Source organism: Nomascus leucogenys, chromosome 15, assembly GCF_006542625.1.
Source record: "Nomascus leucogenys isolate Asia chromosome 15, Asia_NLE_v1, whole genome shotgun sequence".
Classification (NCBI taxonomy): domain Eukaryota; kingdom Metazoa; phylum Chordata; class Mammalia; order Primates; family Hylobatidae; genus Nomascus; species Nomascus leucogenys.
Window position 1 is genome coordinate 69,182,705 of NC_044395.1, and position 22,027 is coordinate 69,204,731.

The following is a 22,027-nucleotide window of genomic DNA, read 5'->3' on the forward strand; positions in this document are numbered from 1 at the left end:
CAAGAGAAAGAAAGGGCAAATTGGAAAAGAGGAGGTCAAACTATAGCTGTTCACCAATTATATGATCATATACCTAGAAAACCCTGAAGACTCCTCCAAAAGATTCCAAGATTTGATAAATAAATTCAGTAAAATCTCAAGTTATAAAATCAATGTACACAAATCAGTAGCACTGCTTTATACCAACAATGACCAAGTTGAGAATCAAATCAAGAACTTAAGCCCTTTTACAACAGCTGCAAAAAGTAAAATATCTAGAAATATACTTAACCAAGGAGGTGAAAGATCCCTACAAAGAGAACTACAAAAACTGCTGAAAGAAACCATAGATGACACAAACAACTAGAAACACATCCCAAGCTCATGAACTGGAAGAGTCAATATCATGAAAATGACCATACTGCCTGTTATTAGTCCATTCTCGGGCTGCTATGAAGAAATACTCAAGACTGGGTAATTTATAAAGGAAAGAGGTTTAATTGACTCACAGTTCTGCAGGGCTGGGGAGGCCTCAGGAAACTTACAATCATGATGGAAGGAGAAGCAAATGCATCCTTCTTCACATGGCAGCAGCAGGGAGAAGTTCAGAGCGAAGTGCGGGGAAAGCTCCTTATAAAACCATCAGATCTCTTCAAGCCTGTAATCCCAGCACTTCGGGAGGCCGAGGCGGGTGGATCACCTGAGGTTGGAAGTTTGAGACCAGCCTGACCAACATGGAGAAACCTCGTCTCTAATAAAAACACAAAATTAGCCAGGCATGATGGTGCATGCCTGTAATCCCATCTACTCGGGAGGCTGAGGCAGGAGAATTGCTTGAACCTGGGAGGTGGAGGTTGCAGTGAGCCAAAATCACACCATTGCACTCCAGCCTGGGAAACAAGAGCAAAACTCCATCTCCAAAAACAAAACAAACAAACAAAAACGACCATCAGATCTCATGAGAACTCACTCACCATCACGAGAACAGCATGAGAATAAATGCCCTCATGATTCAATTACCTCCCACTGGGTCCCTCCCGCGACATGTGGGGATTATGGGAACTACAATTCAAGATGAGATTTGGGTGGGGACACAGCCAAACTATATCACTGCTGAAAGTAAGCTACAGATTCAGTACAATTCCTATCCTAAAACCAACATCTTTTTTCACAGAATTAGAAAAAAAAATCCTAAAATTCACATGGAACCAAAAAAGGCCCAAATACCCAAAGCAATCCTAAGCAAAAAGAACAAATCTGGAGGCATCACATTACCAGACTTCGAATTACACTACAAGGCTATGGTTACCGTAAAACAGCGTGGTACCAGTATAAAAGTAGACACATAGACCAATGGAACAGAAAAGAGAACACAGACATGAAGCTAAATACTTAAAACCAGCTGGTCTTCAACAAAACACACAAAAACATAAATTGGGGAAAGGAGACCCTATCTAATAAATCGTGCTGGGAAAACTGGCTAGCCATATGTAGAACAATGAAACTGGATCCCTATCTCTCACCTTATACAAAAATCAACTCAAGACAGATCAAAAGACCTGAAACCATAAAAACTCAAGAAGATAACCTAGGAAAAACTCTCCTGCACATTGGCCTAGGCAAATAATTCATAACTAAGAACCCAAAGTAAATGCAACAAAAACAAAAATAAATAAATGGGACCTAATTAAACTAAAAGGCTTCTGCACAGCAGAAGAAATAATCATGAGTAAACAGACAACCCACAGAAGGGGAGAAAATATTAGCAAACTATGCATCAAACAAAGAACCAATATCTAGAATCTACAAATAACTCAAACAGATTAGCAAGAAAAAAACAAATAATCTTATCAAAAAGTAGGAAAAGACATGAATAGACATTTCTCAAAGGAAGATATACAAATGGCCAACAAACATATGAAAAAATGCTCAACATCATTAATCATCAGGGAAATGCAAATTAGAACCACAATGAGGTACCACATTACTCTTGAAGAATGCCCTTTTTTTTTTTTAAATTAACTTTTAAGTTCAGGGTTACATGTGCAGGTTTGTGATATAGGTAAACTTGTGTCATGGGCGCTTTGTTGTACAGATTATTTTGTCACTTCAATATTAAGCCTCGTACCCATTAGTTATTTTTTCTGATCCTCTCCCTCCACCCACCCTTCACCCTCTGATAGACCCCAGTGTCTGTTGTTCCCCTCTTTGTGCTATCCATGAGTCCTCATCATTTAGCTCCCACTTATAAGTGAGAACATGTGGTATTTGGTTTTCTGTTCCTGTGTTAGTTTGCCAAGGATAATGGCCTCCAGCTCCATCTATATTCCTGCAAAGGACGTGACCTCATTTATTTTTACGGCTCCATAGTATTCCATGGTGTATATATACCACATTTTCTTTATCCAGTCTACCAATGATGGGCATTTAGGTTGATTCCATGTCTTTTCTATTGTGAATAATCCTGCAATGAACATATACGTGCATGTGTCTTTATGATAGAACAATTTATATTCCTTTGGGTATATACCCAGTAATGGGATTGCTGGGTTGAATGGTATTTGTGTTTTTGGGTCTTTGAGGAATCACCACACTGTTTTCCACAATGGTTGAACTAATTTATACTCCCACCAACAGTATATGAGCCTTAAGAATGGCCACAATTGGCCAGGCGCAGTGGTTCACGCGCACTTTGGGAGGCTGAGATGGGTGGATCGCTTGAGGTCAGGACTTCAAGACCAGCCTGGCCAACATGGTGAAACCTCGTCTCTACTAAAAATACAAAAAATAGCTTGGCATGGTCATGGGCACCTGTAATCCCAGCTACTCAGGAGGCTGAGGCAGGAGAATCACTTGAAACCAGGAGGCAGAGGTTGCAGTGAGCCGAGATCATGCCATTGCACTCCAGCCTGGATGACATGAGTGAAACTCCGTCTCAAAAAAAAAGAATGGCCGTTATTAAAAAGTCAAAAAATAATACATGTTGGTGGGCATGTGGTGAAAAGGGAACAATTATACACTGCTGGTTGGAATGTAAATTAGTACAGCCCCTATTTAAAACAGTATGGAGATTTCACAAAGAACTAAAAGTAGATCTACTATTCAATTCAATACTGGGTATCTACCCAAAGGAAAATAAGTCATTATATCAAAAAGACACCTGTACATGTATGTTTATTGCAGGACAATTCACAATTGCAAAGATACAGAACCAACCTAAGTGCCCATCAACCAATGAGTGGATTTTAAAAATGTGGTATATATACACCATGGCATACTACTCAGCCATAAAAAAGAATGAAATAGTGTCTTTTGCAGCAATTTGGATGGAGCTGGAGGCCACTATTCCAAGTAAAGTAACTCAGGAATGGAAAATCAAATACCCTATGTCCTCACTTATAGGTGGGAGCTAAGATATGGGTATGCAAAGGCATACAGAGTGGTATAATGGACTATGGAGATTCAGAAGGAGGAGTGTTGGGTGGCGAAGGATAAAAAACCTACATATTGGGTAAAATGTACACTACTCGGGTGACGGGTGCACTAAAATCTCAGATTTCATCACTGTACAATTCATCCATGTAACCAAAAACCACTTGTACCCCACAAGCTATTAAAATAAAAAAAAATTAAGAAAATACACCTCATTTTAAATCTAACTTGCAAAGGCAGTGGTGGGGACTGCTACATAATTGGTAAGGGGTATTCCAAGTAATCTGTCAGCCGAGAGTCTCCTGGCTGCCCCTTCCCCACTCCATTGGGGCTAAGGGTTAGAGCTCCTGCTGTTGACCCAGGGAGAATGAAAGCAGGGACAGCTGCTGGGGCTGTGAGTGACTAAGCCACAGGAGCCTGTGCCTGCCCTGATCCCCGTATAAGGATCGCACAGGGGGAAGGTTTATCCCACAGCGAACATCCTGAATGCGGAAATATGAGAGTCACCTAGCACCCAGCACCCCACTTGTAGCCGACACCCCACCTGGCTTCTGGTCTAGTGAGCACCGAGCAGATGGAACACCCTGTCCCTGGGCCTTGCTGTACAGTGAGGGGCTGGACTACCTCTCACCCTTTGCACCTCCAATGATGCCTGTCATTATTTCTTTTGTGAGCTCTGTGTTTTGAAATATTTTATTACCCAAAAACTTTAGGTGAGTGTGGTCTGAGCCATTTCACCATAGGCAGATATGCTTTTTCCATTATGTTCCTTGCAATTTGGAAATAGCCTACAAATCCCTTTAGTTTGGGGCCCAGATAGGAAACAGACACGTTGCATGTCAGGATTACCTGGGGAGCTTCTGAGACCCAGTAGGGAAGGGCCAGAGCAATCTCTGCTGGGACCTCCTTCCCACCCATATCCCTCTGTAACCACAGTATGCACCGTGCCTCTCCCACACGACACCTCTTCCCAACTCCTGCCTCACCCCCACCCCTACATCCTATGGCTTATGTACCAGCACACACTTACCACCCACATCCACTCCACTCCAAGAGGTCAGTCCACATGAAGGGATACCCTGCAGTGAGGAACATGGGAGGACCGCAGGGCCCAGCTGCTGTGTCATGCTACGTTGGGGTGACACTTGGGATTTGGGCCTGGTGCTCACCACACTGGACATATGGCATCTTGTTGGGCAGCTGCCGCCACAGCCCCTGGCTGACCAGAGGCTGCACAGTCACTGATGGTAGCTGGAGAGGCAGAAGCCCTGGAAATGAAAGTGAGAGGCAAGGACATCAGAAGTGACACATCTGAGCCTCTGCCTCAGGCAAAGAGCCGCAAGTGGACAAGGACATGTGTGAACACTCCTGAGAATTCTCAGAAATGTTCGCGGGAGGGCGCTCAGAGTCTTCCCTGCAAAAGACTCAGATTCCTGATAGTAGCATGGGGAGAGAGGGCTCAGAGCCATTCCATTTAGGCACAGAAGTTAATGTGCCCCAGTGCCTGTGTGCAGGAGGTGTGGGGACGTGCAGCTTACACAGACACAGATCACACCTGTGCTCACCCTGTTTGGAGGGTCCGGGACAGGTCCTGTCTGAGGTTGCCAAACCTCTCCTGTTTCCCACCACCACCCCAGCAGGAGCTAAACCACTAATGCATCCTCTGGCAAGCAGGCCTGTAATTTGGTTTGTGCCTTCTTCCCTCCCCATATATCTCAGTGGATAATTAGCAAGACCTATACTTAAGGAAAATGAGTGTGTCTTCCTGGATAATCTCAGGGCTCTGTGACTCAGACCCAACCCCAGAGCGTTGACTCAACACACTCTCTGTTGCTCCCCGCAGGCAACACACTGCAAAAAGGCTATTTAGTGGTCACTGAGAGTCCACCACAAGGACACTGATAGGAAAATAACCGTGCTTCAGGGACACATTGTCATTAAAGCCTGTCCTGGTAAACTCAAACTAGATTGTCCACGAATCCCTGTTAACAGGAACACAATGGACTGCAGTGACAGATGCACAGTGTTCCGAGGACTGGGGGTGATGGGCCACACTTGGAGGCCTGACTTCAATTTTGGAAAAAGACCCAGATGAACTAGAATGAAGGGCCTAGAAACATGTCACTGAGGAGGAGTCCAAGAGACATGGGGATGTTTAGCCTGGAGAAGGCACACAGGGCTGTGGGAATCACCTTCAAACCCAACGGGCTGGATGTGGCAGCTGGAGAGGCCTTTAAAGAGTTCCAGAAGGGCCAGTGAACAGCAGGTGTCAGATGATAGGAAGAATTTTCTCACGCTTAGGTGTTTCCAGAGTGGAATTCATCTGCCTTGGGAGGTAGGGAGCCCCCAACCCCAGGAACGTGTCATCAGAGGTGGGAGCTCACTGGAGGAGGCTGTGGGTGCAGCTTCTGCACTAAGGAAGAGTTGGGCTGAAGGAACAGTTCAGACAGTCCAGGATCCTGCAAATATGGGTTTCAGCAAAGTACCTGGCCCACCATTTTCTGATTTATTGCTAATGGAAGGCTATGGAATTATGATTTAGCTACTGAGGGCTTGTAAATTGTCACTATTCAGATTCAATTAATCAAGCAATAAGGAGATTTGGCCACACCTCCCAGGGATATTTCTCTGAATGGCATTTCATGTCATTCCACTCCATTCTCATCCTTCTTCTTGCCAACGTACAGTTACTGCCTAGTCCTTGAGTGAGGGAGACACACTTGCTGTGTGGACCAAGATGGTGCCTTGATACCAGGTCTCCCTGGATTCTGTGAGCCCTGTCAGGCACCCAGAAGCCTCTGTACACAATTTCACTATTAACTCTGGGTCTCTCTTCACATCCTTCTCCACCTTACGGCTCTTTTCTCTCTATCCACCTTGATCTGCTCCAACCTTTAAATCCATCTCAAGTAGTCATCTCCACTCTGAGGTCTGATAGAGATCTCAAACTTCATATGACCAGCTAGATGTGGGCAGAAAGTTACCCAGGTGCCGAGGCAAGAGAGTGAAGGCACAAGCTGTTCCAATATAATAAAGAAAGTAGTTAGAATAAGAAAAGTTATACTAGAAATAGGATATAGAGATGATCATATATGGATAATAATAATAATTAGTTTTTAGTATTAATCTCTGTTTTATTATTATAACCAAGGAATAACCAGCCAGTGCAGAGTCAGGAGCTGAAGGAACATTGTGAGAAGTGACCAGAAGACAAGAGTGTGAGCCCTCTGTCACACCCGGATAAGGGCCGCTTGAGGGCACCGTGGTCTTGCGGTAATGCCAGTGCCTGGGAAGGCGCCCGTTACTTAGCAGACCGTGAAAGGGAAACTCCCTTTCTTTGGAGGAGTTAGAGAACACTCTGCTCCACCAGCCTCTTGCGGGAGGTCGGACATTAGCCAGACCTGCCCACAGACATCTGGAGGCTTAAACGACTCCCTGTGGTGCTGTGCTTCAGTGGTCATGCTCCTTGTTCACTTTCATGTTCCGCCTGTACGCCTGGTCCTCCTTTTAACTTCCTAGAAGATAACAGTAGCAGAAATAGTGAAAGTATTAAAGTCTTTGATCTCTCTGATAAGTGCATAGAAAAAACGCTGACGTATGTTGTCCTCCTTCTCTGCTTCGGCTACCACAAAGGGATGGGCCCCTTGTCCTGTAAACACGTGACTTGCTTGACCTTATCAATCACTTGAGATGACTCACTCTCCTTACCCTGCCACCTTGCCTTGTATACAATAAATAGCAGTGCGTCCAGCCATTCGGGGCCACTACCGGACTCCGCGCATTCGTGGTAGTGGTCCCCTGGGCCCAGCTGTCTTTCATACTCTCTCTTAGTCTTGTCTCTTATTTTTCTACAATCTCTAATTTCCACACATGAAGAGAACACCCACTAGGCCCTGTAGGGCAGGACCCTACACTAGAACTCTTCATTCCACTGCCAGCCCAGGCCTGGCCTTCCCCAGGAAGCGAAACCACCATCAATCTGGTTACTGAAGCCAAAGTCATCCTTGGCCTCCTCACCCATTCTTCTTCAACCATCACCTCTAATCCATCACTGAATCCTATCAATTTGATTTCCAAAACATATTTCATATCAACCCATTTCTCTCCATCTTCTCTGCCACCATCTTGTTCAATGTCCTCTAACTAATCTCCCTGCTTCCACTTTTGTTCCACTTTGCATAATTCATTTACACAGAAGACAAACGGATCCTTTAAACATATAATCAGATGTCAAGCCCTCAATGGCTTCCCAGTGCATTTAGAATAAAAGGGTTTCTTCCTGTGGCCCCCTAAATCCTGCAGGACCTGGCCCCTGCCTCTCCCCTTCCCTGATCATCCTGGCCTTTAGGACAAGTCCTGGACTCCATCAAGCTGTTCCCCTGTTCCCTCTGCCTAAAACATCCCTCCCCGGCTCTTCCCAAGGTTGGCTTCCTTAGAGAGGCTTTCCAGAGGGTTCCTATCCTATAATCCTCTATGATAGCACTCTATATAGAAATTCCTTATCTCTAATCACAATATATAATTATTTTATGCATTTGTATAGAAGGCCATCATCTGTCTCTGTGCCCCCATGGCTACAAGCTCCCTATGTTAGGCAATGGTTTTGACTGCCTTTCACATTGTTTGATATCCAGCGCCTATCAGTGCCTGGCACATGGTAGGTGGCCAATAACTATTTCTTGAATGAATGACTGAGTCTCTCAATCCAGTTCTTTTTTTTTTTGAGATGGAGTCTTGCTCTTTCGCCCAGGCTGGAGTGCAGCGGCGCTATCTCTGCTCACTGCAAGCTCCGCCTCTGGGGTTCACGCCATTCTCCTGCCTCAGCCTCCAGAGTAGCTGGGACTACAGGCGCCCGCCACCGTGCCCAGATAATTTTTTGTATTTTTAGTAGAGACGGGGTTTCACCATGTCAGCCAGGATGGTCTCGATCTCTGACCTCATGATCCGCCCACCTTGGCCTCTCAAAGTGCTGGGATTACAGGCGTGAGCCACCATGCCCGGCCAATCCAGTTCTTAATGAACATCTTTTGTACAACTCTGTCCATGCTGGTGCCACGGGGTCTGAGGCTGGTCATCTTACAGGAAAAGAAAAAGATTTTGGCGGTGGTCAGACTTGCCCTCCAAGCAATCAGAATCACTGCAGGTAAGACATTTCTGCCAAGATTTCACACAGGCTGGGCTACACAACAATGAAGCCTGGTCAGGGACTGGTATAAAAAAGTTGGTGAGCAGAAAGTTGATATGAAACTTAAGTGGCTAAATGACTACAGTCTCATGACTAATTTCTGTGCTGATGGGGGCAAAGGACTGAAGCTACAACCAGGTAACTGCTTCTGGAAGAAAAATAACTCTTGTAAAAATTTATCCATTTGCATGGTTTGGGGTAGCTAGAAGCCTTTTTTTTCCAAAGTTCCAAAACAGGAATGAGGATCCTGAATAAGAACTGCCTCTCTTCTCCTGGGACCAAGTGGCAGGCAGTGGCCTGGGAGGTGGGCAGCCAGGGGGAGGTGGCACCATCCCCAGCTGCTGGCTTAGGCCCAGAGCAGACATCTCCCCTGTCCTGCACCACAGAATCCACTGAGCCTATGGGAACACGGCTGCCCCCTGAACCACGACGGTGTCAATGTGGAAGGGACAAAATGTTACTGCACCTAACAGTCCTCTAAAGAAGTGAGCAATGGCAAAAGCTAGAGGAATGCAGGATGGGGAGGTGGACTCCACATCTGAACTCCACCTGCTCAGCAGCACAGCTGCTCACACCACCTGATGAAGGGATGTGGGAAATCGAAACATGATAGTGATTCTAACCCCCAGCTGCCCTGAGATGGGAATCACACTTTGCTCCTGGTAAGCATCGATCCGTCATGTCTGCACAGAAAGGACGGTCCCTGTGAATTCCTGAAGAAGGAACGGAGCCTCTTTTTCTCTCTTCAGTTAAAAACATATTCAAAGGCTTCTAAAGACTGCTCCAGACAAAAGGACCAGTTAAAGCCTTGAGAACTTACTTTTATCACGCAAAGTCCTTCAGAATGCAGCTTTCCCTGATATAGTGCTTGAGTCTCAACCAAATTTGTCAACATGCAAAATAATTCCACTCCCTTCTGAAACCTCAAGCCCAAACTTGTCAAAATTATCACTCTAGGCTCCTGCTGGAGACAGAGGTGTTTGTGAGTTGCTCAGCCTTTTGAAACTCTGGGATCAAACTTCATGGTAGCTTAGGCCTAAAGAGTAGGGGAGCAAAAATACGAGCACCTTGAGAGGCATACAGTACAACAGTGATACTTGAGCCCACTGTCCGGGTTCCAGTTTTCGTTCTGCTACTTCTTAGCTGTGTGACCTTGGACATGGTTCTTAATCTCTCTGTGCCTTAATTCATTTATCTGTAGAGATAATAATGGTATCAACTTCACAGGCTGTGGTAAGAATGGAAAGAACTGATACATGTAAAGGGCTTAGAATGGTGTCTGGCATGTGGTAAGTGCTCTGTAAATGTTGCTGCTGTTACATCATGACTCTGAAAGGGGGTTTTAGTTAAAATGGATCCCATCCACTACTATAGCTCAAAGTCCAGCTTCCAAAAAGACTTTGATTCTAGTAACTAAGTGGAAGCTAGTGTTTGGACCAGGAAATATCAGCTGCCACCTCCCTGCAAGGGCGTCTTCCTCAGGGTCCAGTGAGGGGGTCAGTTGCTTTCCATCTTCCACCCCACCTGCCCCACCCTTCAGTCACACGGGAATGCTGACTCCTCCAGCCTTGCAATTGCCCCTGGGGATGGAGACAACTTTTTGTGCTGACTGAGCTTTCCTAAAGAATAGCCTGGCTTCAGGATTTTGCCTACAGGGAGGTTTTGGTCCCCAAAGGGCAGGGAGACTTCTATGGCCCCTGTATCAATGCCCTGGTTATGGTGTGAAGATGCTGCAGGATCTAGTTAGGAGAGGAACCAGCAGAAGCCTGGACGGAGGCAGGGTCTGCATGGCGTCTCTAGTCCCATTCTCTGGGCCAGGACAGGACCTGATGCATGTTTGAAGGAGGAGGTCCAGGATCTGGCTAAGGTACCTGGGATGGCACTGGGCAACAGGGATGGGGAGGTCCCTGAGAGGGCCATGGTGACACTGCAAAGGTCCTATTAATCTTCCCAATGGGCCAGTGGTGGGAACCCCCACCACTCCTCTGAGGGCTGACCCAGATTATTCAGGGAAATATGGAGAACTGACCCAGCAAGCACAGAGTTGAGCTGATTATAGTAGGGACTGAAGAAGGCAGCCGCAAAAATGCAAGACAGCTGCGGATGCGGCCTTGCTTTGAAGAACAAAGGCAAAGAAAATTGGCTCACCAATGAGAATTAAGTGATAACAATGTACTGAACAGAAATCAAAATCAGTTCTCAGCCAGCTCACTCAGAAAAATGCAGGATCCTGAAGAGTACAACTGAATGATGTGAGACCTTTGAATAGTAAAAATTTTTACCTTAAAATGCTTTTGTAAAGTGATTTCAGTGCTTGTAGAGATGAAGCGAACACGAAGCCCAGGAGACGTCTTGTCTTCAGGTCTCCTGTGCTTCCTGGGCTCCACGGGGTCCCCTGGAAGCCCCTTCCCTGGTCCCTCATTGGCAGCCAGCAGCCAGTGTGGGGTGGCCTCCTCCCAGGTCCTCTTGGCTGTCACAGTGAAGTGCTGCATTCTTTAGGCTCCCAAACCTTGAGCCCAGACAATTTCAGATTTCGGGTTTGGTGTCCGGCAACGCTCCAGGTATCCTGCTCTACCTGGGTCCCAACCTCAGGAACATCTCCCCACCAGCCCCTCTCCAACCCTTAGTGACCACCCAGGTGCATCTCTTTTTGTCAGGAAGAGCTCGTTTATCTTTTTTGCCCTTTACTATACTTTGGTAGGAGACAGGCAGCCGGAGACAAAACTACCCTGGGTCAGGAACAATGCAGCACTGATAAGGAAAGGGTCTCCACCACTTCGGTTGCATCCGAAGACAGATGGTAAACTCAAATGCGGAAGCTGAGGGTTTAACAGAGACTGTTCATAAAGACACTGAGAGGGTTTAGGAAAACCCACAAAGGAAGACACTGTAGTCAGGGCAACAGGCTGGTCTTGGCCTGCAAGGGCAGGGGACACAGCTGTAAGAGGGCTGCCTGGCAGGAGCCGCGCCCACCAAAGAAGGCAGCAAATGCCCAGCAGCCTGGCCCAGAGCAGGGAGGCACTTGGGGGGTCAGCGTCTGGACCTGGCTCTCCCCTTCTCTCATCTCCCCTTGGTGCCTTCATTGACAGAATGCCAATGAATCCAGAAGCCCAGGGAGTGTGTTAATGCAGTCCCTGAAGATGAGCCTCTCTGGGCAGAGAGGGCAGAGCAGGCAGAGTGGTTCTGGAGGGGCAGATAGAAAATATCCAGCCCAGGGTCATTTCCCAGAGGCCACAGCTCCTTGGTCTCTAGCCAAGCGCAGCCATTATAGGACTCAACTTCCCTGGCCAATTTCAAAGCTCTGCTTGCTGCTGGGAATGCATGTTTAAACAAAGCCTTTATTCTCTGTTCCAACAGCGGGGCTGGAATTTAAAAAGCTTCATTTTCAAGACTGGTTGCTTTTGATCTGTCTAACCTGGAACTTACATTTTGGAGTCAAATAGAATTATTTAAACAAAGCATTTCAGTGATAAGCACAAGATGTTTTGATTTTTTTTGGCTGCCCCCCACCCAACCCCGCAGCAGCACACAACATTCCTACTCAAAATGAAAGGACAATTTTGTGGCCGACTCTTAAAATCTCAGCTTCTGTTTCCCTGGGTCTTCGTTTCCTCAGCCTATGCCTTTTTCTAGGTTTGCCTGTGTATGGGCCCTGGGAGGGGGCTAACTTTACCTCAGACTGGCCTGGAACAACCAAATATTCTATGAGCAGCGCTTCCCTCCTCTCGCTCCGGCTTCCGGCTTTGACAGAACCATGTGTTGTCATCCTGTCTTCTTTATTAATTATAATTTATTTTCATTTTGCCCCACATATCCCCATTTTCCTTCCTTCTCTGATGTAAGGCCTTCTCTGTTATCATCCTCTATTCTCCTCAAATGAATTTGTCCCCAGCTTGCCTGCATTTCTCTCTTTTTATCATATTTTGGCCGCCTTATCTGTCACTCAAGTTGGAATGCGGATCACTACTTGCATTTCTTGAAAATAACACCTGCTCTGTGCTGTCCTAGACAGATTATGTCCTGCTGGATCACAGCAAAACCCAGCTCCCCATGCTATGGAGCACAGGAGGTGTCACAGTGTTTGTTATTGCTGCCTTCGAGTTGGCCTATCAGTCATTGAAAGTCAATCTGAAATGGAACAGCGCCCTTTTTTCACAGCTGTGAAAGCAAATGGAGGAAGGCAGGTCATATATCCCCAGACCTTAAAGAGGCACATCTGTTGGAAAACAAAGCTCAGACACGGCCTGGTCCAAGTGTGTTCTACACAACGAAGTAACAAAAATACAACTAAGTAACATAAAAATGATGTGGAAATTCTCTCTAGAAAGAGTGAGCTAAATTTCTATTAAAATGACTCCGACAAATCAAAGGAACGCCTCGATGGAGGGGCGTTAATAGAATGCATCGTATGATAGGCAGGGTGGTTGGCCTTGCCTGGTGTGAGATGGGAAAAGGTGAAGACACACTAACATGTTATAAAATGACTTCATCTTTTAGTTAGTGGTTAGTTCTGGACCTTTGCTCAAGCTTACTGAGCAGAATCACTAATTTTTAGGGCCAAGAGATAGTACTCTATCCAACAATAGGATCTTCTAATCCCAAAAGAATATCACTGTGAAAGTAAGAGAATTTTGAATATGGAGAATATTTCATTTTCAGCCCAGGGAATAGGCAGAATCAAAGCCACCATCTTGGTTAGGCTTTTCTGCAAGGAGACAAGCAGCCACTGTGCACTAGGTCCCTGCTTCTCCCCACCGGAGGTGACAGAACTGCAGTGCACACATCTGCCTTTGAGGCTACTACTAGGGAAGGGAAGGCTCCACTTAGCTAATGAGGCCAGAGTTCTCATCTGGTGAACAGAACACGCCCTTTAAAGACTGGCTCACTAAACCCTGAGAGAAAGCTTAAAGCTCAGGCTATGGTTTATGGGCTTCTGATATGACTGGAACTAGACATCAAGAAGGGAGAAAGATCTTGAAGCAGCTATGTTAATGCCAGTTTAAAATAAAATACAGACAATTTCCACTAGATATGCCTTGGCCAGCAGGTTCCCCCAAGGGAAGCACACTGAAGGTACTAAGAAAATACTGGCAGAACCACGTGGGGCAACACGGGCCAGTGGTATCTTTGACTCATTCAGAATCACAATAGTGTCTTCTAAACTAATTGCAAGAAGCACACGTACTATTTTTACTTACCAAGTGGATTTAAATGCAACTAGTACATGCTCAGCTGGCCAGAAGCGGGCCATTTTGGAGACCTGACAATTCCATGGGGGGTTGGAATGGAACTAGGTTATGACCATATGAAGGTAAAAGCAATTGCAAATTCTTTCTTTAGAATTTGCCTTGGAAGCAAAGGAACGCAGCTATTCACCCAGTTTGACTTCAACTGGCAAAATTAGTTATGCAGGTGGAAAGGAGATGTCTATAATGCTAAGAGAAATGAGGTATGGTCGTGTTTCTTGCTTCATGATCTTCCCCAAAGATGTGTGCCTACCATTGCAGCAGCAGACCAAACTTATAATTTGCATAAAGGCTTAGAGGACCTTATTATATTCACCTCTTGTTAACATAAAAATTAATGTGCTAAGTAACATCTGTTTTTTATTGATTTAATCAATACATTGGGAATTTAGCAGCAAGTTAATGGCAAGCAGTTACAAAATCTCCTATTTTTCTACGTTTAAAATAAGCTGTCTTAAACAATCTATAGCAACCTAAAATCTCACGAACACATGTGAATGACTGAAGCACTTCTGCTGTAATACCTATGGCAAGTTTATTAGTAATTTTCTAACAAAGTCTTCCAGTGCAAAGTGCACATAATTATTTGGAACCTCCATTACCATATTTGGCCTCTTGTTTTCCCCTATAAATAGCTGTGCCTAAACATAAGAATTTGAAGTAAAAATGAGCAAGTGTGCCCACTGTCTTGAATTGCGGGTACCTGCCCCCGTAAAAAACCTTCGTGTACATCTTGAGTTGATTTCCGCTGCAGCCCACTGCCAAGCCTACTAGTGGCTGTCCTTTAATGCCACGTGCAGCTTATGCTGCTTTGGAGATAAGTAGCTCCAATTTTAAGCTGGTGCAAACACATGGCGGGGCTCTGCGGAGCTAAAAGGCTACAAGCTCAGCATAGGGCTGTCCTCTTCCCTCCTACCCCCTCATCAAAGTGCTAACAAGAGCAGCTTTGTTTTTGTACAGTCCAGCACTGGAGGGAACCTTAGAGTTTCTTTTTGGTTCTGGACAGGACCCTGGATTTAGCAGGGTACTTGGTTGTTTTTCCTTGGCTTGGAGTCACAGGGGTTTTCTCCATTTCTCCCTTGATTTCAGCTGGAAGGAGTTTGCTAGATGTGAAACTTGAACTGCACATGTCAAAGTTGTCCTTACTGGTTGCAGGAAATTGCTTTTCATAAGCAGTAGACTGCAAATAAAAGGTCTTGATTAATTTTCAGACACAAAGCAATGCACATCAATTCAAAGATGCAAGGAACTACAAAGTTGTCCAGGATTTGCAAGTTAGAGTACTCTCTAGATATAGGGTACAAACTAGTCATATTGAAAAATTTTTATTAAATGCCAAAAGATCCTTTTGCACCTTTAAGACAACTGAATTGTTTAGTGTTTGGTGTGGAGCAAACTCTACAGGCTCAATTTCAAAACCTCTGCCATCCAAAATGTAAGTAAATGTCTGGTAACATTTGTGCAGGGAAGTCCACTTAGACATAATTGTACTCACTTCATCTTTACAGATTTCTACACAAGCTCTGACCTTTGTATGGATACCCTGACAAGTACAATGTAATTATTCTTTCTCACCTGTGTATAAAGTGCTACATAAGGCCCACACTCACATCCCCACTATCTTCCTGCATTAATTCCAGAGACTGGCTTCTAATCCCAGTCACACTACTTGGGCAGGCCTGTAGACCTCTTTGAGCTTCTATTCTTTGCCCTTAAGCGGAGGCAAATAATATTTGCACATTTGCCACAAGAGGTAACCATGAGAATGAAGAGAAAGGGTGGCCATGAAAGTACTATGTGAGCTTTAAAGCAGAAAACAAGCAGACGGAGTTTTAACAGGCAATTGTATTTCCTCACGTCGCCTCATTCCACAGTAAAGGAAGAAGTGGTTTTGAATCCTGCTGTCATGAGGGAAGCAGAATCCGTTTTGACGTTAGGCCCATTTTTAAAGTGATCACTTTTAATTAAGTGAAGCTGGAGCATAGAGTTCTAAAAGAGTAGAGATTGTCTCAGGAGACCCACAAAGCAGCAGAGGGGCCAAGCCACTGGGGTAGAGATAGGGAAGCTCTGGTTTACATAGAATGATCGAGGAAAGAGCTCACAAGTTTAAGTCACAGCACACTTGGGTTAAAAATCAGGTTAACAATTTTCAAAGGTGTGATAAGATGGCGTGTAACACAAAATAAATGCAGTGTTTCTTTGATCATTCAGGTTCTTGTGATGTAATGACCACGTTTTATATCCAGTAGTAGCACTTAATATATGTTTGCCTAGTGAATCCATGACTTTCCGGGGCTGCAGTAAAACTCTGGGTCCTGTAAGACTTTTGGCACCTATATTTCAACAAAGAAAATCTACCTGATGTTTGCTTGCTGAAGAAAGCCCTTAAAGTGTGCCTCTTCAGAACATCACTCGTGTCTGATTTTATAACCAGTATATGCTAATTCTTGAGCAGGTAACACTTAAAAATCATTTCGTACCTTAAAATTTTAATTTCTATAAAATTTGAAATGTAAAAAGGTCATTTTCTCTAGTTCTTTTTCCCCCCTAAGAAAACTTCTGGGTTATTTCTGTGTGTTCTTTTAAGAGGTAGAAAATATTTAAAATTCTTTAGCATTCCTTCACATAGGTTGTATTTTTATCGAAAACTCCTTATGTTCAGTGATAAGGTGAGGATACAACATCCCTGATGTTAGAGCATCTGGCTGAGAACAAGTTGCTTTGTTTAGTACAGTGCTGGGCTCTAAGATATACACCCTATCTTGAAAATTTCAGTTCATAAAATTAATTACCTTTACATACAAATGCTATTAAAAGGTGAATCTAAGTCTAACCTTCTGTCTTTTGACATTTCTACTTGGATTTTGAGTTATCATCCAAGTTGTTGAGGAAGTAGTTTTCAACATGTCCACTACAACTAATATTCTATCGAGCAGGAATAAAGATTCATTTTCCTTTAATGTGCTTATATTCATATCTGGCTTAAAGGTTCCATTCTTCTTCACTGCTCCATTTGTTAATGTAGTTGAGTCATTACAGTAGCTTCAGGAAGAAATACTCAGAAACAGTCTCTGTGAACAGAATTATTGATGTAGAATTTTTTTCTTTTTCCCAAAAACTCTATAGATGCTGGTATTTTCTTCTTGGATACAATATCTTAAGATCATTATTAAAGTCTTCCGGCAAAGTGGAAGGAAAAAGAAAACTAAACAATGTTTAGTTGCTTTGGTGTAGAAATATGATATTTCTGTTTTATTTTGTAGTAAGATAAGAAAATGATTTTCCTCAGCCACATTTTTTTTGTAATTTTAGTTAATTTCTTAAATAGATAGTACGTCCCCATGATTTAATATTCACAATGTCCAAAATCTCCTCCTTGCCCCCTAGTTAACTGAGCTCTGCCCCCAAAGACAACCAATATTGTCAATTTATAGTGTACACTTTCAGAGAGATTTTATGCATCTTCAAGCAAATATTAGGTGGAACCAAATGGATGTGGTGGTCATTCCACTGTCATTTCCATTGGTTGCAGGTCAAAAACTGTCTAATAATGGCAATTTCCTATGGTCCAATCTAATTCATTGATATGGTTTGGCTGTGTCCCCACCCAAGTCTTATCTTGAATTGTAGCTCCCATAATCCCACGTTGTGGGACGGACCCAGTGGGAGGTAATGGAAGCACAAGGGCAGGTTTTTCCTGTGCTGTTCTCATGATAATGAATAAGTCTCACGAAATCTGATGGTTTTATAAAGGGCAGTTCCCCTGCACACATTCTCTTGCCTGCTGCCACCTAAGGCGTATCTTTGCTCCTCCTTTGCCTTCCACCATGATTGTGAGACCTCCCCAGCCATGTGGAACTGTGAGTCCATTAAACCTCTTTTTCTTTATAAATTACCCACTATGCCTTTATTAGCAGTGTGAAAACAGACAAATACATTCATCTATTGACATGCTTTCTTCCTGCCTTTTATACAAATAGTAGCCAACTATAAACACTCTTTTACACCTTGACTTTTTTCAACTAATGATTATCTTGAAGATCACTCCATGTCAATTCATAGAAAGAAAAAATCCTCATTCTTTTTTCTGGCTATGCAATATTCTCTTGTTTAGAAGTACCATAATTTATTTAACCAGTTCCTTCACAATGAACACTCAGGTTTGTTTCCAATCTTCTGCAAGCACATTTTGCACATGACATTTTGCACATTCGTAAGTTTTTCTACAGGATATATATTTTAGAAGAGAAATTCTTGGGATAAATGGTATATGGATTTGTAATTTTGAAAGATATCATCGTGTTGCCTTCCACTGCAATTGTACTGATGTATAATCTTACCAGTAGCATATCAGAGTGCCTGTTTTCTTATTTTTCAATTTGGTTTTAATACCTGTTAAAACTAATACAGTCATCCATATTTTAATTGAGCTCCAAAATCAGCCTAACGCTGGCTGCACCAAAACAAATCACAGTATTTGCTCCTTCACTCCCTGGTAACATCAATTCAAATATACTTATCTTTATGCAAATATATATATATTTTTTGAGATGGAGTTTAGCTCTTGTCACCCAAGCTGGAGTGCAATGACACAATCTTGGCTCACTGCAACCTCCGCCTCCCGAGTTCAAGTGATTCTCCTACCTCAGCCTCCCAAGTAGCTGGGATTGCAGGCACACACCACCACACCCAGCTAATTTTTGTATTTTTAGTAGAAGCAGGGTTTCACCATGTTGGCCAGGATGATCTCAATATGCAAATGTTTATGCTTCTGTGTATATGAATTTGTCTTGTAAAATACTGTATGTGTATGTGCACCTTACCATTTCCCTTTACTAAATTCCAGTTGCATGAAGTTTAGGATGCCATTGTTTAGGAAGCAGAATCCTAACAGTTTTTCTAAAAGAATCTGAGACTCGGTGGAGCCAAGATGGCCAAATAGGAACAGCTCCAGTCTACAGCTCCCAGCGTGAGCAACGCAGAAGACAGGTGATTTCTGCATTTCCAACTGAGGTACTGGGTTCATCTCACTGGGGAGTGTTGGGCAGTGGGTGCAGCGCACCGAGGGTGAGCCAAAGCAGGGTGAGGCATCGCCTCACCTGGGAAGCACAAGGGGTCAGGGAATTCCCCTTCCTAGTCAAAGAAAGGGGTGACAGACGGCACCTGGAAAATCAGGTCACTCCTACACTAACACTGCGCTTTTCCAATGGTCTTAGCAAACGGCACACCAGGAGATTATATCCCACGCCTGGCTCAGAGGGTCCTACACCCACGGAGCCTCGCTCATTGCTAGCACAGCAGTCTGAGATCAAACTGCAAGGCAGCAGCAAGGCTGGGGAAGGGGCGCCCGCCATTGCTGAGGATGGAGTAGGTAAACAGAGCCGCTAGGAAGCTCAAACTGGGTGGAGCCCACCACAGCTCAAGGAGGCCTGCCTGCCTCTGTAGACTCCACCTCTGGGGGCAGGACACAGCCAAACAAAAGGCAGCAGAATCCTCTGCAGACTTAAATGTCCCTGTCTGACAGCCTTGAAGAGAGTAGTGGTTCTCCCAGCATGCAGCTGGACATCTGAGAATGGACAGACTGTCTCCTCAAGTGGGTCCCTGACCCCCGAGTAGCCTAACTGGAAGGCACCCCCCAGTAGGGGCAGACTGACACCTCACACGGTGGAGTACTCCACTGAGACAAAACTTCCAGAGGAACGATCAGGCAGCAACATTTGCTGTTCACCAGTGTCTGCTGTTCTGCAGCCTCCGCTGCTGACACACATGCAAACAGGGTCTGGAGTGGACCTCTAGCAAACTCCAACAGACCTGCAGCTGAGGGTCCTGACTGTTAGAAGGAAAACTAACAAACAGAAAGGACATCCACACCAAAAACCCATCTGTACATCACCATCATCAAAGACCAAAGGTAGATAAAACCACAAAGATGGGGAAAAACCAGAGCAGAAAAACTGGAAACTCTACAAAGCAGAGCACCTCTCCTCCTCCAAAGGAACGCAGCTCCTCACCAGCAACAGAAAAAAGCTGGACGGAGAATGACTTTGACGAGTTGAGAGAAGAAGGCTTCAGATGATCAAACTACTCCGAGCTAAAGGAGGAAGTTTGAACGCATGGCAAAGAAGTCAAAACCTTTGAAAAAAAATTAGACGAATGGGTAACTAGAATAACCAATGCAGAGAAGTCCTTAAAGGACCTGATGGAGCTGAAAACCACAGCACGAGAGCTATGTGACAAATGCACAAGCCTCAGTAGCCGATTCAATCAACTGGAAGAAAGGGTATCAGTGATGGAGATCAAATGAATGAAATGAAGCAAGAAGAGAAGTTTAGAGAAAAAAGAATAAAAAGAAACGAACAAAGCCTCCAAGAAATATGGGACTATGTGAAAAGACCAAATCTATGTCTGATTGGTGCACCTGAAAGTGATGGAGAGAATGGAACCAAGTTGGAAAACACTCTGCAGGATATTATCCAGGAGAACTTCCCCAATCTAGCAAGGCAGGCCAACATTCAAATTCAGGAAATACAGAGAATGCCACAAAGATACTCCTCAAGAAGAGCAACTCCAAGACACATAATTGTCAGATTCACCAAAGTTGAAATGAAGGAAAAAATGTTAAGGGCAGCCAGAGAGAAGGGTCGGGTTACACCTGCAAGGCAAAGCCCATCAGACTAGCAGCTGATCTCTCAGCAGAAACTCTACAAGCCAGAAGAGAGTGGGGGCCAATATTCAACATTCTTAAAGAAAATAATTTTCAACCCAGAATTTCATATCCAGCCAAACTAAGCTTCATAAGTGAAGGAGAAACAAAATCCTTCACAGACAAGCAAATGCCGAGAGATTTTGTCACCACCGGGCCTGCCCTAAAAGAGCTCCTGAAGGAAGCACTAAACATGGAAAGGAACAACCGGTTCCAGCCATTGCAAAAACATGCCAAATTGTAAAGACCATTGAGGCTAGGAAGGAACTGCAACAACTAACGAGCAAAATAACCAGCTAACATCATAATGACAGGATCAGATTCACACGTAACAATATTAACCTTAAATGTAAATGGGCTAAATGCTCCAATTAAAAGACACAGACTGGCAAATTGGATAAAGAGTCAAGATCCATCAGTGTGCTGTATTCAGGAAACCCATCTCACGTGCAGACACACATAGGCTCAAAATAAAGGGATGGAGGAGATCTACCAACAAATGGAAAACAAAAAAAGGCAGGGGTTGCAATCCTAGTCTCTGATAAAACAGACTTTAAACCCACAAAGATCAAGAGACAAAGAAGGCCATTACATAATGGTAAAGGGATCAATTCAACAAGAAGAGCTAACTATCCTAAATATATATGCGCCCAATACAGGAGCACCCAGATTCATAAAGCAAGTCCTTAGAGACCTACAAAGAGACTTAGACTCCCACACAATAATAATGGGAGACTTTAACACCCCACTGTTAACATTAGACAGATCAACGAGACAGAAAGTTAACAAGGATATCCAGGAATTGAACTCAGCTCTGCACCAAGTGGACCTAATAGACATCTACAGAACTCTCCACCCCAAATCAACAGAATATACATTCTTCTCAGCACCACACCACACCTATTCCAAAATTGACCACATAGTTGGAAGCAAAGCACTCCTCAGCAAATGTAAAAGAACAGAAATTATAACAAACTGTCTCTCAGACCACAGTGCAATCAAACTAGAACTCAGGATTAAGAAACTCACTCAAAACTGCTCGACTACATGGAAACTGAACAACCTGCTCCTGAATGATTACTGGGTACATAACGAAACGAAGGCAGAAATAAAGATGTTCTTTGAAACCAACAAGAACAAAGACACAACATACCAGAATCTCTGGGACACATTCAAAGCAGTGTGTAGAGGGAAACTTAAAGCACTAAATGCCCACAAGAGAAAGCAGGAAAGATCTAAAATTGATACCCTAACATCACAATGAAAAGAATTAGAGAAGCAAGAGCAAACACATTCAAAAGCTAGCAGAAGGCAAGAAATAACTAAAATGAGAGCAGAACTGAAGGAGATAGAGACACAAAAAACCCTTCAAAAAATCAATGAACACAGGAGCTGGTTTTTTGAAAAGATCAACAAAATTGATAGACTACTAGCAAGACTAATAAAGAAGAAAAGAGAGAAGAATCAAATAGATGCAATAAA

General features: G+C 44.0%; 1 protein-coding gene across 3 annotated transcripts in view; it reads right to left on the reverse strand.

Annotated features, from left to right (window-relative positions):
* Positions 1-4,634: 4,634 nt before the first annotated feature.
* The window catches only part of STK33 (serine/threonine kinase 33), a 92,585-nt gene continuing 75,192 nt past the window's right edge, over positions 4,635-22,027 (reverse strand). For 2 of the 3 annotated variants that reach the window (XM_012502907.2, XM_030829573.1), the window contains one exon: positions 14,356-15,022. In XM_012502907.2, coding sequence (XP_012358361.1) covers positions 14,822-15,022 — 201 coding nt within the window. In that variant the 3' untranslated portion in view covers positions 14,356-14,821. Of the gene's footprint in view, positions 4,680-14,355; positions 15,023-22,027 lie in introns of those variants that run through there. The other variant, XM_030829574.1, reaches the window with a different exon arrangement.